The sequence below is a fragment of the Penicillium cataractarum genome (assembly GCF_028827025.1).
Source record: "Penicillium cataractarum strain IBT 29864 chromosome Unknown utg000007l, whole genome shotgun sequence".
In the NCBI taxonomy this organism is placed as follows: Eukaryota; Fungi; Ascomycota; class Eurotiomycetes; order Eurotiales; family Aspergillaceae; genus Penicillium; species Penicillium cataractarum.
The window spans coordinates 1,041,519-1,056,702 of NW_026622743.1; the positions used below are offsets into that span (position 1 = coordinate 1,041,519).

Genomic DNA, 15,184 nt, shown 5'->3' on the forward strand with positions numbered 1-15,184 from the left:
TCTGCAGTAAATCCCTGGCGATTGGGACATTTAATTGGCTAGGCTACCATGATTAACTTTGACTAATTTTATCCGTTCAAGCTTGATCGAATGTTCTACTCTCAGGCCTTAATGTTTTTAGAATACTGGTACGCCTGGAACCGCTCTTATTCGTCGGCGGCCTTAGAGCCGCGATATCGCTTATGGGAGGCTCGATTGTTCAAGAAAAATGACCTTGCATTTCAAAAGTCTGTGCTCAGACATGATATAAAAGCTGTTACAGGGAGCAAAATGATGGACAATAAGAAACATGCATCTTCCAAGGTTCGGATTTACCGCTTCTTGATGCTGACATCGAGGTTGCCAATGAACCAGATACCAACAAAGACGGTCAAAAGACCGGCGAAGATGGTAAGTGGCTTGCGCAGAGCATCAACGAGGGTGTGGTCATAGGTCACCTAAGGAATGATTGTTAGTTACTACAATCGAGGCGATCGTCAGGAATGGATAGTGAGGAAACATACCACTAGTTGAGCGTCGCGCGCCTCGTCGGTCAGACTGTCAACCTCCAGGGTCAAAGTAGTCCGGCCGAGGGTATCCATGTAAGTCTTGAGCGAGGACAGGCTTGCGTGAATCTGGTTCGCACCAGGCAGACCGTTGCTGGCAGCGCCCTCGATGAGCTCGTAGCGCACATTGTGTGCGCCTTCGGGAAGAACGACACGCACAATCACGCGCTCATACTGAACACCCTCTGCCATCTTGGGGCCCTGGATGAAAGGCACCTTGAGAACGTACGAGTCGGAGCCGGTAGCCTTGCGGAGGAAAGCAGACAGATCGTTGTTCCAGCCCACCTTGAAGCTGTAGTTCCAACCACCAAAGATCGGGTAACGGGGCTTCAACTCCAGATTGGCGCCAGTCTTGGCAGTACCGGGGCGATAGCGGCTGGTGGAGACATTGCCAATGTCATCGATGAAGTACGCATCGACCGAGCCGGGCAGCAGAGGGTAGGTGAGCTCACGCACGGCGGAGGTCGGGGTCTTCTGGTAGGAGGAGAAGGTCCACTCAACGCGCGAGAACTGGGTAGTCAGCCGCGAAGCATTGTTGCGCAGCCAATACCGGTCTTCGGTGGCCAGGTTTCCACCCCAGTGCGACACTTCCAGATCACGCTCCAGAAGGCTTGCGGTGATCACCGGGTTGGTGAACTGGTAGCGCACGGTAACGGGGTATTCAGTACCGGGGGCGACCTTGGCCGTGTCGTAGGGTCCGTAGGTATACGTGGCACCCTTGCGCTCCGGGTCGGCGCCAGACTTGAGGCCCTCGGTGGTGGTATAGTCGGGGACATCGGCGCTGGGGAACTTCAGCTTAGTCTTCTGAGTGACGGTCTGATAGGCGGAGTTGATATAGGCGGAGAAGCTGTGGGTGAGGTACTGCTTGTCGTTTTGTCCAATGGTTGCCGGGAGCGGGCTCAGGGAGGACAGGACAGAGTAGGAGATTCCAAGAGTAATCTGAGATTTCGGGGCCAGAGGCTCGGGGAAATGGACGACGAAGTACTGGTTACCGCTGATGGAGGAATGCATTGGTTAGTTCAATATTCCAAGAGCTTCCTGCCGTTGCTTGCAGTGCTATGCGCAAACATCCATCTCAAGCCATTGGCTGTTCCAATTGATACTTACCTGGATGAAACAGCCTCGGTAACGTCTACCTCAAAACGCCCCTTCCCAGTGGCCTTCTTGTCACGCACTTCGAATCCTCCAACGTGCTCAAATACATCCGAAGGGAAAGGAATGTAGTAGTCGCTCTGTGGCTGGTCGTCGACATTCTCCACGACAACATTGACAGTCTCCCGGACGTATGATTTCTCCAAATTGGTATTGCGAACCAGATTTGTGTTCTTGAAGACCTGCGCAGGCTTGAAGTCGGATGGGAGAGCAAGTCGAGACGGGACGGTCAGGTTGGTTGCGGCAGCCAGGCTGGGTGCAAGCAACCCAAGCACTGTGGCGGTGAAAAACCTCATTGTAATTGAGGATATCACGCCGGAGTACACAAGGACTCCGAGCAGTAAATTGGGGGTTCGAGAAAGGTGGGTGGAGGTCTCTCGATTGAGAGGGGGAATTTAGTCGGACGAAGCTGATGAGGTGTCCCCATTGTATACGCAATACGGCAGGCGGAGCGGCCACGACGCGCACTCCGCTGCTCTTATCGCCCCCGATAACAGCTTCTCCTCACTTCTCCATTTCTCCGTCTCCAGCGATCGACATTCGGTCTGGTCTGTCGCACAATGTTCGCTTCGAGGACTACTGCTCGACTTGGGCGCTGGAGGGGTGCACGCTTGCCTCGCGCGCGCTATCTTCATGACCTCCACAGGCACCCCCAGAGCAGGTTCTTGCAGGTATCAGAGGAGGTCCGTGATGCCGTTGCGACAGGCAAGCCAGTTGTCGCTCTTGAGACGACAATCTATACTCACGGTTAGTCTTGAAATATTCCGTGATGTAGTGCATCAAGATTCTGTCTTTTGTATTGAGTATCACATCTAATTCTGTGGCAGGCTTTCCATATCCTGAGAACATAGCTCTCGCTGAGCTTCTAGAATCAGTTGTCCGCGAGAATGGCGGTGTCCCTGCCACTATTGGTATTCTCGGAGGCATTGCTCGAGTAGGATTGACTGCAGAAGAGATGGTTGAGCTGGCCTCAACCGCAGAGCAGAAGACTGCTTTGAAAGTCTCTCGTCGGGACCTTGGATACATCTGTGGCTTGGTATGTTGGCGAGCTCGGAAGAGCACAAGAATGGGGCACTAATATGATTCTAGGGCATGGCTGGGAAGAAGATCCATGGCGGCACAACTATTTCTGGCACAATGATTCTTTCAGAGCTTGCTGGTATCAAGATCTTTGGTACTGGAGGACTAGGTAAGGCCCACAGACTACTGAGTACTACACAAGGAGTGTCTGACTAGTTTTACAGGTGGTGTCCACCGCGGAGGCGAGAACTCTATGGATATTTCCGGTAAATACACGGTCTTTTCAAAGAATCGCATCAAATCCAGCAACTAAGATCGTCCCTCTAGCTGATCTGACGGAGCTGGGACGTACTCCCGTGACGGTCATTAGTTCCGGATGCAAGAGCTTCCTTGACATCCCCCGCACGCTTGAGTATCTCGAGACTGAGGGGGTCTGCGTGGGTACTTTTGCTGATGGCCGCGAGGGATCGGTCGATTTCCCCGCTTTCTTCACGCGGGACAGCGGCATCCGCAGCCCGCGGGTCATTCAGGATGAGGCTGAAGCCGCCGCCATTGTTTGTAAGTTGCTGCAACTCAATTGTCGTTTATCAACCCAGCTAAAATATTTTCTAGATGCGCAATCAAAGCTTCCAGTTCAATCTGGTATCCACTTTGCCAACCCAGTGCCACGGGAGGCGTCCGTCTCCAAGCCGGAGATGGACCGTATCATCGAAGAGGCCGTGCGTCTCGCTGATGTAGAAGGCTACAAAGGCAGTGATAACACTCCCTTTATTCTGGGTAAAATAAAGGAGCTTAGCGGTGGGAAGAGTGTGGTCGCTAATCGCGCTTTGGTCGAGTCTAATGTCAAGCGCGCAACGCGGGTGGCTGTGGAGCTGGCCAAGCTCGAGAACCTTGACCGGGGATCTGCGGCTCGGTGAGTTGGATGCTTAGATATACTATATACACAATGCTAAGTTTGGAGATATTCCTCTGTTTAGACACATGCCCGCTATCCCGAGTATTGTTCGATCAGACACTGCCAAGGACACTCCAAAGCCAAGCGAACCTCCTATCAAGGCAGAGGCATCCCCTGACCTACCGGTCAAAGCAGATGTTTTGATAGCTGGCTCCCTCGCAATCGATCTGTCTTGTGACTATACACCCTTCGGCTCGGAGCTTGCCCAGGTTGCGCCCGTGCCACACACATCCAATCCTGCAGTCATCGGACAAAGCCTCGGCGGCGTAGGCCACAACGTCGCAGTGGCAGCCAGCTACGTTGGCAGCGAGGTTCTATTCTGCAGTGTGGTTGCAGATGACCTGAGTGGTCGAGCAGCCCTTGCGTCCCTCGAAAAAGAAGGGCTCAGCAACGCAGGTATCCAAGTTTTACCCGCGACATCAGGCACACGAACAGCACAATACGTGGCCATCAACGATGCTAAAAAGGATCTTCTCGTTGCCATGGCCGACATGGGCATTGTTGAGCTACCAGAACACCAGCTCGACTTTGACGGATTCTTGGAACCTCTGATTGAACGCACAAAGCCGCGCTGGGTCGTCGTCGACGCAAACTGGCGCCCCGAAGTTCTGGCCAAGTGGACTTCTTTGGCTCGCAAGCATGGCGCTCGTGTGGCATTCGAGCCTGTATCAACTGCCAAATCGCGCCGCCTGTTTGGTCGTGACACCAGCGGTGCTGATGCGGCTATTGGTCCTACGCAGACAGTGCCCAACAATGCCATCAGCCTAGCTTGCCCTAACAAACTTGAGTTGTCGACGATGTACATGGCCGCACGCGAGGCACTTCTCTTCGACTCACCCAGCTGGTGGTCTATCATCGATGCCATGGGTCTTTCACCAACTGGTTCACGCGAGCGTCTTGTGATGACTACCTCAGCCAAGCTGGTGGATGAGGGTCTACCACAGCAGTCCATTCAGCTGCTCCCCTTCATTCCCTGCATCATCACCAAACTAGGTGCAGAGGGTGCTCTTCTAACCCAACTCCTGCCACCTAATGATCCGCGACTGACGGATCCCGAATCCGCACCTTATATCCTGTCTCGCGCTTCCTCGGCTGAGGTGCGATTTGGCGGTGTTTACATGCGTCTCTTCCCACCTGCTGCTAAACTGACACCCGAGGAGGTTGTCAGCGTAAATGGTGCTGGCGATACCCTGCTGGGTGTTACGGTTGCCGGCCTCGCGAAATCTGCCTCGCCTGCGCGCGTCGAGGATATTCTTCCCGTGGCGCAGGAGGCGAGTCGGAGAACCTTGATGAGTGCTGGCGGTGTGAGCAAGGGCCTGGTAGGGTTACGAGCTAAGCTGGGGTCTATCGCATAGCGAGGTTGATGATACTGCATATATACCGAATTTTATTCAGCAACTCTTGGCTATATCCAAGAGGAATTTCAACAAACTGATACCTATAGCTTTCTGTAGTTACCCAAGGGCTCTGCCTCCAATGACCCGCCGTCCCCGTCCTTGTATCTAGAATGAGCCGGGGCTCCTAATGATATCCAATGAATCCGGACGGCATGCCACACGAGAAAGATTTAGGGCGAGGACTCTACATGAGCAGTACCGGATTTCTCCTCGATCTCCATCTGCGTGACCGCAAGCTCGGTGGTATGATGCCTGCCCCTGTGTGCCGGAATGAACCAACCAGTCTCTTTGAACAAGCGATTCATCTCTTCAAGAGGAATGCCCTTGGTCTCTGGCAAAAATGCCCAGAAGAAAATAGCATTAGTGACATTGCAGATGACAAAGAGGAGGAAATACCGCCATCCCTGTGATGCAATGGCTGGTCCATGTCAGTACGAATACTTCGGCAACAAAGTGACAGGAAAACGAAAAAAACTAACCAGGATCCGTGATCTGTCCGATCATTGTGTTGAAAGCGAAACTGACAAGACAGCCAATGGCCACCCCATGAGCTCGGGTCTTGGTGTCAAATATCTCCGACGGAATGACCCAAGAGAGCGAGCCACAGCACATGGAGAAGGCGAACTGAAAGATCCATCCAAAGACGAGGAACGCCCAGAGAAGACCTACTTGCGCCGATGGGTCGACGTCATTGAACCTGGCAATAACGGCGGCCGTGACGATGAAACTGACGGAGCAGGTAAGATTCCCAATAATCAGGGGCCAGCGCCGTCCGATGCGGTCGATGAAGAGGACAGTGCACAGTTGACCGGCAATTCCCCAGATGTATGAAATGCCTTGGTACAGTAGTGACTGCGCTGTGCCAACTCCGACCTGTTTATAGATGGTTGGGGAAAAGTATTGGATTGCGGAGACTCCGGTCATCTGAACGGAGGCCTGGATGGCCGCGACAAGAACAAGTCGCCGGAAAGATGCCGGGTCCTTGAAGAGCTCGTATAAACTCGAAGCGCCATTTTCCTTTTCATCTTGGATCGTACTCTTGATCTGCTCATATTCTGCAAGAACCCAAGTGTCGTTAATATCGTTATTGGAGTGAAGTTTCGCAAGGGTTTGGAGCGCCTCCTGGTGTCGGTCATGATCCATGAGCCAACGGGGCGACTCTGGGAACAGGAGTATCAGAGCTCCTAGGATGCCAGCCGGGATGATCTGGATGCCGAGAGGTACACGCCATTGATTATTACTGACAAAATTGCTGACCGTCCCGTGTGCGGTAAACACTAGAGAGTATTAAGGTCCAGTTTCATGTGCGGTTGTTTGCGTATCAGGGACAATGAAAATGGTCTAGACATACCCGCAGTCGTAGATCCTAATCCGATGAAGAGTTGTTGCAGCCCTGTCAGACGCCCGCGAATAGCAGGATGGGCAATCTCAGCTTGATACAAAGGGATGATCATGACGAGAATGCCGACACCGAGACCTGCAATCGACCGACCGCCGTAAAGATATCCGAGGTTTTGGGCAGACGTTTGCAAGGCGCCTCCAAGACAGAAGATCAATGAACCTAAAATAATGGTCCAGCGGCGGCCAAGGCGATTGGCAGTGATCCCTGCCACAGCAGCACCGAAGAAGGCTCCGCCTGTGAAGACGGACACAACGGCGCCGCTAAAGGAGAAGCGTGGTCAGCTGGAGTTAACGGGGCTAAGAAGACCACTTACGTCTCATTAACCGATGGGTTATGGAACGTTGATACGAAGGAAGGGGAAGCGACAGCGCCGCCAATGACGCCGAGGTCATAACTAAGTATAGTCGCAAGAATAATCAGCTTTCAATTGCAGCGTTGGATCGAGGCATTCTATAGAAACACTCACCCAAAAAGGAAAGAGCCAAGGGAGGCAAATAACCCTACGAGAAGCTAGAGAATTCTATCAACTGGGGTAGGCGAACAATGTTTCATACGAGGACGTACCTGATACAAGTGAGGATTCATCTTTAGACGGAAGTATGGCAAATGATGGAGGCTGGAAAGACCTGCCAGATGAGTGGAAGTTGATCAAAGTATGGTGGTGCCATAGGGGTATATCTTTGGTAGTTATAGATCTCGCTGGACCTCGTGTGATTGACGCCAAAGTTGGCTGTTGATCCAAATCAGGGAAAATTCCGGCTGTTAAAGCTGAACTTAAAATGCTCCATGGGCGAGATCAATTTCTATGGAGTAGTTGTTGATTGCACTGACATTGGCTGGCGCCCGAATTTCCGCGGATCCACATGCTCCAACTATACCTAAAGTAGACCTCAAGTACTTAAACCATCGGAAGTCGCCCGTGATCCCGCGCCCCTCCCCCCGCTTCTCCATACCCCAGATTATGCCCAAAGACGCTAGAGAACGAAGTCATCGGGGAGCTGTGAGCAGGGCGGGGACGGCGTATGTTCGTGCGAGAACAACCTCTGCCTGTCAGGTCAGTTAATGCCCGCCTGTTCCGATTTACACGCTCCGTTTCTCATCGCATACAAGCAGATATGTCGAGCACGGCGAGCGAAATGCGACAATGAAAAGCCTTGCTCCTATTGCCGGAGAATTGGAGCAACCTGCTCGTCTGAGCCTATTTCGGCCACAGCAGGCTTCGACCCAGCTAGCCTGGCCATTCTGGCCAAGTTAGAGGAGCTTCAAAGCGGAATGGAATCGCTGTCTGGCCATTTGCAAAGACCGCCCTCTCATTCTCCAAACGCCACGCTAGTTGCCCAAGAATCTATACACACTATCTCCCCCGTGCAGGCCCCGCTCGCCTTACGCTTGGACCGCCATTTGCAGCGCGGTAATATCAGTCAGGTGCTTGCTTGGGACATTTGGCAGCCTCATGAGCTACCACAATGTCTCACTGCCGGTGAGGACGAACCGGGTGCCAATCCAACATCTTTCAGCAGAGCACGTACGTCTGTTTTGGATCAAGGCCCTGATATTAGCCTTTTTACCGGTTATTTAGACGCCTTTTTCAGCAACGTTCACGTTTTGAACCCGGTGCTAGCCGAACAGCAGATCCGGGCTCAACTGTCCAGTTTTCAGCTCAACGGCATTGGCTGGGACGCGGATTCCTTCCTTCTCTTGCTCGTGCTCGCTAATGGGGCTTCGTCGTCACAATTTGGCGAGCTCTCGATGACCGGTTCCACCAGTGGTCTAGATGAGCAACGATGGGCAAATGCACAGGCCTTGTTCGATGCCGCAGAGAAGCGCAAGGACACGCTATGGCGCAGCGACTATCTGACGCAGGCTAGATGTCACTTCTACAGTGGCATGTTTATGATGGTCTCGATGCGGCCGTTCGATGCTTGGCGCCATTTCCTGCAGGGTCTGGCCACTTGCCAGAGGTCGACAGCTTCGGCGCCCCGCCGTAGCCCTCGAGATCCCGCTCATGTTGAGAAGCAGGCTAAAGAGAGTATCTATTGGTCGTGTTGGAAGTCTGAGAGAGAACTCCGTTTTGAATTAGACATGCCGAATTTTAGTTCTGCGGGATATGACCATCCCATCATGTTTCCGACTCTACCACAACAAGTGTTTGACCAAGAGCAGCTCCGAGCGTGGTACTTTTATCTCGCAGAAATTTCTCTTTGGCGCTCTGAAATGACGGCACGGAAAACGTTGTCAGAGTTCGTAAGGCAACAACCAGGTGCTTTGGAAGCTTTGGCGGAGCGAATAGGTGATCTCGAGGAATCTTTGACTTTCTGGCGGGCTTCGTTGCCGGATGCAATCAGCCTCGACGCCGGGCTGCAGAGCAGCAGAGCAGACGTGCTACATTTTGTGCTACATGGTAGACTGACCTACAACTACGAAGTACTGACATGGCCATTTCTGGAGACCCAGTTGTTATTCGGAGAGCACAGAACCGCCCGTGCATCCGAACTGGCTGCCAAAGGTGTGCGCGTTCACTATGATCGACTCTCAATCAACCGCGCTGGGTTTTATTATCGGCACCATGGCACCTGGTTGATGCAACGCTCGTCGGCACGCAGTGCATGCATCCTCTTGGCAGTTGCCCGGAGCAAATCCTCCGATCTCCTGCCGACGGGGTGGCAAGAGATAGTGTCAGATACAATCGCAATGCTCGAGTACTGGAGTGAGACGCCTGACGATGAAACCATTGTCTTTTTGAAATCCGTCTTTCTTGAATTTATGCAATAGCTATATCGCCGATGCCTACTTACATCTGTTCTAAAATTCCTCCACTCTCGTTACGGCAGCGAAATATAAGTTCGCAAACAAGCTTCGTCCCCAGCATATCTTGCGACTTCAATGCCCACCATCCGTTCTACAAACATGAATTTATTCTCACTTCTGCATTTCAATGGCCTGGTCGAGCATTTCACGTTGACTAGTGCCAATTGATTCGGATCCAATGCGAGGCTCTGAAAACCTAACAGGACCCTCGTAGGAAAATCTGGTACCCGGGGAGTGCCGTAGACTTGAATGGCATGCCTGCCAGAACGTGATCCAGTGTTCACGACTGTAGTTCTGACAGTGAAACGGTCCAACCCCCAATCGAGAGGACTTGCATCAATGGTCACTCCCTCTAGGGCAAATGTCGTGTAAGAAAGACCGTAGCCAAGAGGAAATTGCGCGGCGACGCCGAGCTTGTCGAGGAGCCTCTGTCCAAACCAACGGTCATAAGTTATCTTCGAGGCATCAATGTCAAAGTATGGGAGATGTTCCTCCCTTTTCGGGATGGAAAACGGCATTCGCCCGCTAGCATCGACCTTGCCGAAAAGGACATCTGCTAGTGCATGACCTCCTTCTCCTCCGCTATACCAGGCCATGAGCAGTGCCGGGACTCGATCAAGCCAATCATCCATTATGACTGCACCAGCCGCCACAACGCTGACAATGACACGGGAAGACACAGCAGTCACGGCTTTGATGATGTCCACGTCGCGATCTCGTAGTCTAAGAGACCTACGATCACCTCCGGCCCCCGGAACTAGGCCGTCACTGTCTTTAGAACCGGAGCCAAAGCCAGTGCTCTTTTGGCCCTCGATGGTAGCGCGGACTTCGGCTTCGTCATTGCCCAGGGTTGGAGGAAGGAGGTCGAGCAGCTCTTTTTGGTCTGCGAAAGAAGGAACAACGTATTCGCCTTCGTCCATCGCGTCATAGCCCACCACGCAGAGGACGATATCTGCTATTGCCGCAACTCTCCGGGCCCCTTCAACATTATCTGTATCCTGTAGCATGATATTTGCATCGGGAAGAGCCGCTCTAAGGCCCTCATACAATGTGACCACCTTCGGGGCGAATACGGCTGAAGATCCCCTATCCCCAGTGTTTGCCCTATTGGCGAGTCGGCCGACGATTGCCAACGTGCGAACTCTGGTAGGATCCAACGGAAGCAGAGGGCCATCCGAGACCGAGTCATTCTTGAGTAGAACCATTCCTCGGGCTGCGACTTCGCGGGCCAATTTCCTGTGCTGTTCACAGAAGATGACAGAAGAGTCGGGGGTCGTCCGTCCGGTGCGCACCGCATGCTCAAGTTGCACGCGAAGGATGCGCGCTGCGGAGCGATCGATATCGGACCAAGCCAGTTCACCACGCTCCAGTGCATCAGGTATGTGTAAGGAGCGTTGTTGTTGGAAGGGGGCTTCAACATCCAATCCACTCTTAATGGATTTGACTGCATCTCGCAAACCGAAGATGAAGTCCGATAGCACAAATCCGCCAAATTTCCACTCTTTCCGAAGAATCTCATTCAGGAGCTCATGATTTTGTCCTGCAAATTCACCACGGACGGAATTGTAAGATGCCATGACTGACGAGACTCCATCCTCAACCAGTTGACGAAAGTGGGGGAGGTAGACTTCGTGCAAGGCTGCATCATCGATCTGCACATCTACATTGAAGCGAGCATTCTCCATAGAGTTCAAGGCAAAATGCTTGACACAAGTCATGAGATGTTGTCGGACACCGCGATGCAGCGCGAGGCCGAATTCGCCCAGCAGTATGGGATCTTCACCATAGGTCTCCTGTATACGCCCCCAGGCAGGATGTCGAGGAAGATTAATACAGATCCCGGCAAAGAAATTGGCCCCATGGGCACGTCCTTCTAGGCCCATGGCGTCGCCAACGCGTTGTTCGAGCGTCACGTCCCAGCTCGCACCCCTGGCCATTGACACCGGAAAACAGGTAGAGGAGTGCATCACGATACCGCGTGGACCATCAGTGAAGCGTATTCCCGAGATCTTCAAGCGAGGCACTGCCCCCATAACGAAGGCTTCACGGTTGTAACGGTCAAACAAGATTCCACGAAGGCCTTTCCAAAAGGGCTCATCTCCGTCGAGCAACGACAGTCGTTCTGCTCGGGTCATAACGGCTAGCAAGGCATGTGTCGCTCGTTCAAGTGTCTGTCCATTCTGAACCATCCGTACGGCATCGTCAAAATCGAAGGTCTCGCTCATAGAATGGTCAGGGAGGTTCTCTATGGCGACCTTGGCCACCGGTTCCTTGAGCATCGTGATGTGTTGAGTCTGGGGAAATAGCTAGAGACGAAAAGAAATGAAAGAAGAATGTGTCTATCATATCCTCACAGATGCCGACTTTGTTTTTGACCATATTCTCAACGTCGCCCGATGTTCCGCAAGCGCCAAACTATATTAAACGGAAAGAGCCCGACATCCCGCAAGCGCACGCCGCACAGAACGAGATTCCCCACTTTGTGATTCAGATCTCAGTTATTATCCGGTGCTAGTGTGTTGATGGTTTATCCTAGTTTTGTGTTCACTCCACGGGGAAAATATGGAGCATCTTCATGAAAGTTGCCCATCTTGTGGAGACATGTGTAAGTCGTACCTATAAAAAGGCCGTCACATCGTCCGGCAAGTGAGCGATAACCACAGTCAGACTTTCATTTCATCATATTCGTTCTGATTCAGAATCATGTTTGCATACCTCACACTCTTGTCGATGCTCGCTGTAAGTGCATTGTGCCGAGCAACGCCTGCGATTGAGAAACGCTCATCTCCTACACCCTATTCTACCTTTGTCCACAATCCGATATACTATCCCCTTGAGCAAGCTCCTCAGTGGCGAGTGTGCTATGCCCGCGCCATTCAGGTCCAGGACGGCAGTCTGCTCCTGACATGGGAGGATTATCCTTACGGCGAGGACTCTACAAATCTTGATACCTTCAAGATCCTTCGATCGGTCGATGGTGGTGTGAGCTGGTCCAATTTGTCCCAAGTCGCCGACACCCAGAATGGCTGGGGCATGCGCTTTCGTAAGTCGCATTCAAATTTTCTATACCATTCTCTTTGCTAACTTAGCTTAGAACCTGACATGTACATCTTGAAAAACGATATCGGACAGTACCCTGCTGGAACCTTGCTCATCGCTGGAGTTTCAACCCCATTGAACCTTACCGGCGGGGTCTACATCGATCTTTATACTTCCAGCGACATGGGCAAGTCGTGGAAGTTCGCTAGTCACGTCGCGTATGGTGCCGGACCCGAGACTGTGACGACAGGAGATGAAGCTATTTGGGAACCTTTCTTCCTGGAGTACAATGGCAGCTTGATTGTATACTTCAGCGACCAGCGCGACCCGGCGCACTCACAAAAGCTCTCACTTACAAGCACCACGGACTTACTTACCTGGTCTGCCTCGACGAACGTAGTCGCCTACTCCGACGTCAACGCCCGTCCTGGCATGGCCGTGGTTTCTTACATCCCGACCATCGGACAGTACATGTTATCCTACGAGTACTGCAATCCTCCCTCGGGCAGCGGCTGTCCGGCACACTATCGACTTGCCTCCAACCCGACCGAATTTCTCAATGCCCCCGATCAAACTCTGACTACGACTTCGGGCTACACGCCTGGTGGCTCGCCGTACAGCGTTTGGTATGGATACCCAAACTCGAGCACAGACGGCGCGGTGATCCTGTCGACCAACTCGGACACGGATCTTTTCGTGTCTACGGATAATGCAAGTACGTGGACTATGGTCAACGTGAACCAGTATACGGGTCAATCTCGTCACCTCTTGCTATTTAATGATAACGGGGAAGAGCGTCTGCATCTTGCTACGGCCGGCTTCTACGGCTGTTCGGGTTCATGTTATAATTATGTTGCGAACGGTGTCACGGCTCTTAGTGTCTTTGGATAGCGGGTATTCGTGAAGTATATGTCCATTTCAACAGAAGTGCATTGAGTTTTGAATACGCAGTTGCACAACATTTAAATAGAATGAAGGCAGTTTGTTGGCGGTTGATACTAGGTCCGTGGGCGAAAATAAATACTACGGACCAACGCAAAATCCATACGGAAATATAGTGAATTGAAGACAGCGATACGGCGACTACATGTATTCCTACCCATTCATCTCGATATTCCCTAGTATATCTGTGCAATACACTTACTTTCCTGTATTCATCTTCGGCACAAGGTCTGCATCCAATAGTCCCGCCTGCACAAGAACATCCGCTTGGTCCCAATACAAGCTCTGATGGACAATACGATCCGCAAAGAAGCTAGCCACAACCACGAGAACCACCTGGATATCACGATTCGTCGGTGGTACACGAGGAAGTAACCACGGTACTTCCTTGCTATGGCAGAACGTGAATAGAATTTCGTCCACAATCCGATCAGCACCAACTGTTCGTGATAAAAGACGAATATGCTGACTCGGTGGACCAGCGGGTATAAAGACGTCTGCAAAGAAAGTCCTTAGGTCCTCCGGAGTAGATCCTGGTACACATTAGCATCAAGTTGACCCGATCTCGCCGATATATCGTATAATATAAGACAATAATGCGGACTCACCTCCAGCCTTCGTAGGCGCACAAACAACCTTCGCATTCTGCTCATCATGCATATTCATGCCCCCGCCTTGACAAATCCGATCATTCCCCGGTCTCAACACAACCTCCACCGCGGACCCAGCAGCACCCTTCTTCCACCCCTCACTCCTAACCCCATCCAAATCCCCCATCAACCTTACCCAATACTCCTCCCAAACAGTCTCAATATCAGCAACAGGCCAATTACTCCCCGCCCCAAACGCATGACGCAAACACCCCAACGCCCGACTCCACGCTAACTGCGACCCAATCCGGTCATCATCGTGAGGTCCGGTATCCTTGATACTGTAATTAGACGGTTTGTGTTCTGCGAACCCGGCCCGTGCGTCGGGATAGGTGTATACGTGACAGCGGTGCCGCTTTTTGTAGGAGACGTCGCCCTCGGTGGGACTTACGCTGATCCAGGGCCAGAAGGTGCGGGAGTTTGGGTTGTGGCCTGGCAGGTGGATTTGGATTGGGAGGTAGGATTCTGAGGGGCGGGGGTCGAAGATGGAACTTGTGTCTGAGCAGGCGGGGGTGCAGCATTCTTGGCTGTGGGATGATGATAGGTTGGCGAGGTGTTCGGTGGAGGTTAGTGGGTAGTAGGCGATTAGGGCGCAGAGACGGGGGAAGGGGTTGGTTTTGCTGGCGGCGAGGTGGTGAGCGCCGAGCAGGTAGTATGCCGGTCGATTGTATGCTGTTAGAGTTAGCAAGTAGTCTTTCTTCGAGCATATCAGAACATTCTTTGATGATATAATGATGAGTACATACCAACTATAGCATATCTCTCTCCAGCCTCCAATTCATCCTCCTTCTCATGCACCGCAAACTCCAAAGACTTGCGATCCTTCTCTGCATCATCCGTACACAAAAATCCAAGATACGTCACATCAAACCCCTCGGCTTGAAAGCGCTGGATAATATGCGGATCGAAAGTAGCATTATCCGAGATCAATATCAAATGTCGAGGCGAGGGTTCGTCGACAATTGACCGCCGATTGCGCTTCCAGGAATTCCCACTCGTAGTTCGATGCAAATCATGCGATCGTGACGAAATATTATTGCCATTGATACCGGGGTCAGGCACGGTACTACCGGAACTGGTCGTTGCTCGTCTGGCAAGGCGCTGGAATACGTTTACCATGATGGCGGATGTGTTGGGATGAAAGTGATAACTCAGGACAGAAAAGAACCAGCTTTATAAATAATATCCCGGGTGTTCCGGAGCCGTCGTTTCTTGGATGACATCGGACAAGAGCGCAATCTGACTGCCTGGCTGTGCCAATACTTCGGGTTTCT

General features: G+C 52.1%; 7 protein-coding genes across 7 annotated transcripts; 3 read left to right on the forward strand and 4 right to left on the reverse strand.

Annotated features, from left to right (window-relative positions):
* Nucleotides 1–311: 311 nt before the first annotated feature.
* Nucleotides 312–1,993, reverse strand: N7496_008021 (dolichyl-diphosphooligosaccharide--protein glycotransferase subunit OST1; the record flags this gene model as incomplete). The annotated part of the gene is made up of 3 exons (XM_056700940.1): nt 312–437; nt 504–1,539; nt 1,653–1,993. The coding sequence occupies 3 exons, from the start codon at nt 1,991–1,993 to the stop codon at nt 312–314; spliced, it is 1,503 nt and encodes a 500-aa protein (XP_056553003.1).
* A 264-nt stretch (nt 1,994–2,257) lies between these two features.
* Nucleotides 2,258–5,027, forward strand: N7496_008022 (pseudouridine-5'-phosphate glycosidase/carbohydrate kinase family protein; the record flags this gene model as incomplete). Its single annotated transcript, XM_056700941.1, has 7 exons — nt 2,258–2,444; nt 2,525–2,733; nt 2,787–2,886; nt 2,942–2,983; nt 3,024–3,275; nt 3,330–3,630; nt 3,695–5,027. The coding sequence occupies 7 exons, from the start codon at nt 2,258–2,260 to the stop codon at nt 5,025–5,027; spliced, it is 2,424 nt and encodes an 807-aa protein (XP_056553004.1).
* Nucleotides 5,028–5,239: 212 nt separating this feature from the next.
* On the reverse strand, nt 5,240–7,056 carry N7496_008023 (sugar porter family MFS transporter; the record flags this gene model as incomplete). Its single annotated transcript, XM_056700942.1, has 6 exons — nt 5,240–5,487; nt 5,549–6,346; nt 6,421–6,731; nt 6,785–6,865; nt 6,938–6,981; nt 7,036–7,056. 6 exons carry the CDS (start codon nt 7,054–7,056, stop codon nt 5,240–5,242), a joined length of 1,503 nt encoding a protein of 500 aa, XP_056553005.1.
* A 477-nt stretch (nt 7,057–7,533) lies between these two features.
* Nucleotides 7,534–9,243, forward strand: N7496_008024 (Zn(II)2Cys6 transcription factor; the record flags this gene model as incomplete). The annotated part of the gene is made up of 1 exon (XM_056700943.1): nt 7,534–9,243. One exon carries the CDS (start codon nt 7,534–7,536, stop codon nt 9,241–9,243), a length of 1,710 nt encoding a protein of 569 aa, XP_056553006.1.
* A 50-nt stretch (nt 9,244–9,293) lies between these two features.
* Nucleotides 9,294–11,558, reverse strand: N7496_008025 (glycoside hydrolase family 3 protein; the record flags this gene model as incomplete). The annotated part of the gene is made up of 1 exon (XM_056700944.1): nt 9,294–11,558. The coding sequence occupies one exon, from the start codon at nt 11,556–11,558 to the stop codon at nt 9,294–9,296; it is 2,265 nt and encodes a 754-aa protein (XP_056553007.1).
* A 424-nt stretch (nt 11,559–11,982) lies between these two features.
* Nucleotides 11,983–13,209, forward strand: N7496_008026 (sialidase family protein; the record flags this gene model as incomplete). The annotated part of the gene is made up of 2 exons (XM_056700945.1): nt 11,983–12,322; nt 12,374–13,209. 2 exons carry the CDS (start codon nt 11,983–11,985, stop codon nt 13,207–13,209), a joined length of 1,176 nt encoding a protein of 391 aa, XP_056553008.1.
* A 249-nt stretch (nt 13,210–13,458) lies between these two features.
* N7496_008027 (dienelactone hydrolase) lies at nt 13,459–15,029 on the reverse strand (the record flags this gene model as incomplete). Its single annotated transcript, XM_056700946.1, has 3 exons — nt 13,459–13,793; nt 13,869–14,582; nt 14,657–15,029. The coding sequence occupies 3 exons, from the start codon at nt 15,027–15,029 to the stop codon at nt 13,459–13,461; spliced, it is 1,422 nt and encodes a 473-aa protein (XP_056553009.1).
* Between the last annotated feature and the right edge of the window lie 155 nt (nt 15,030–15,184).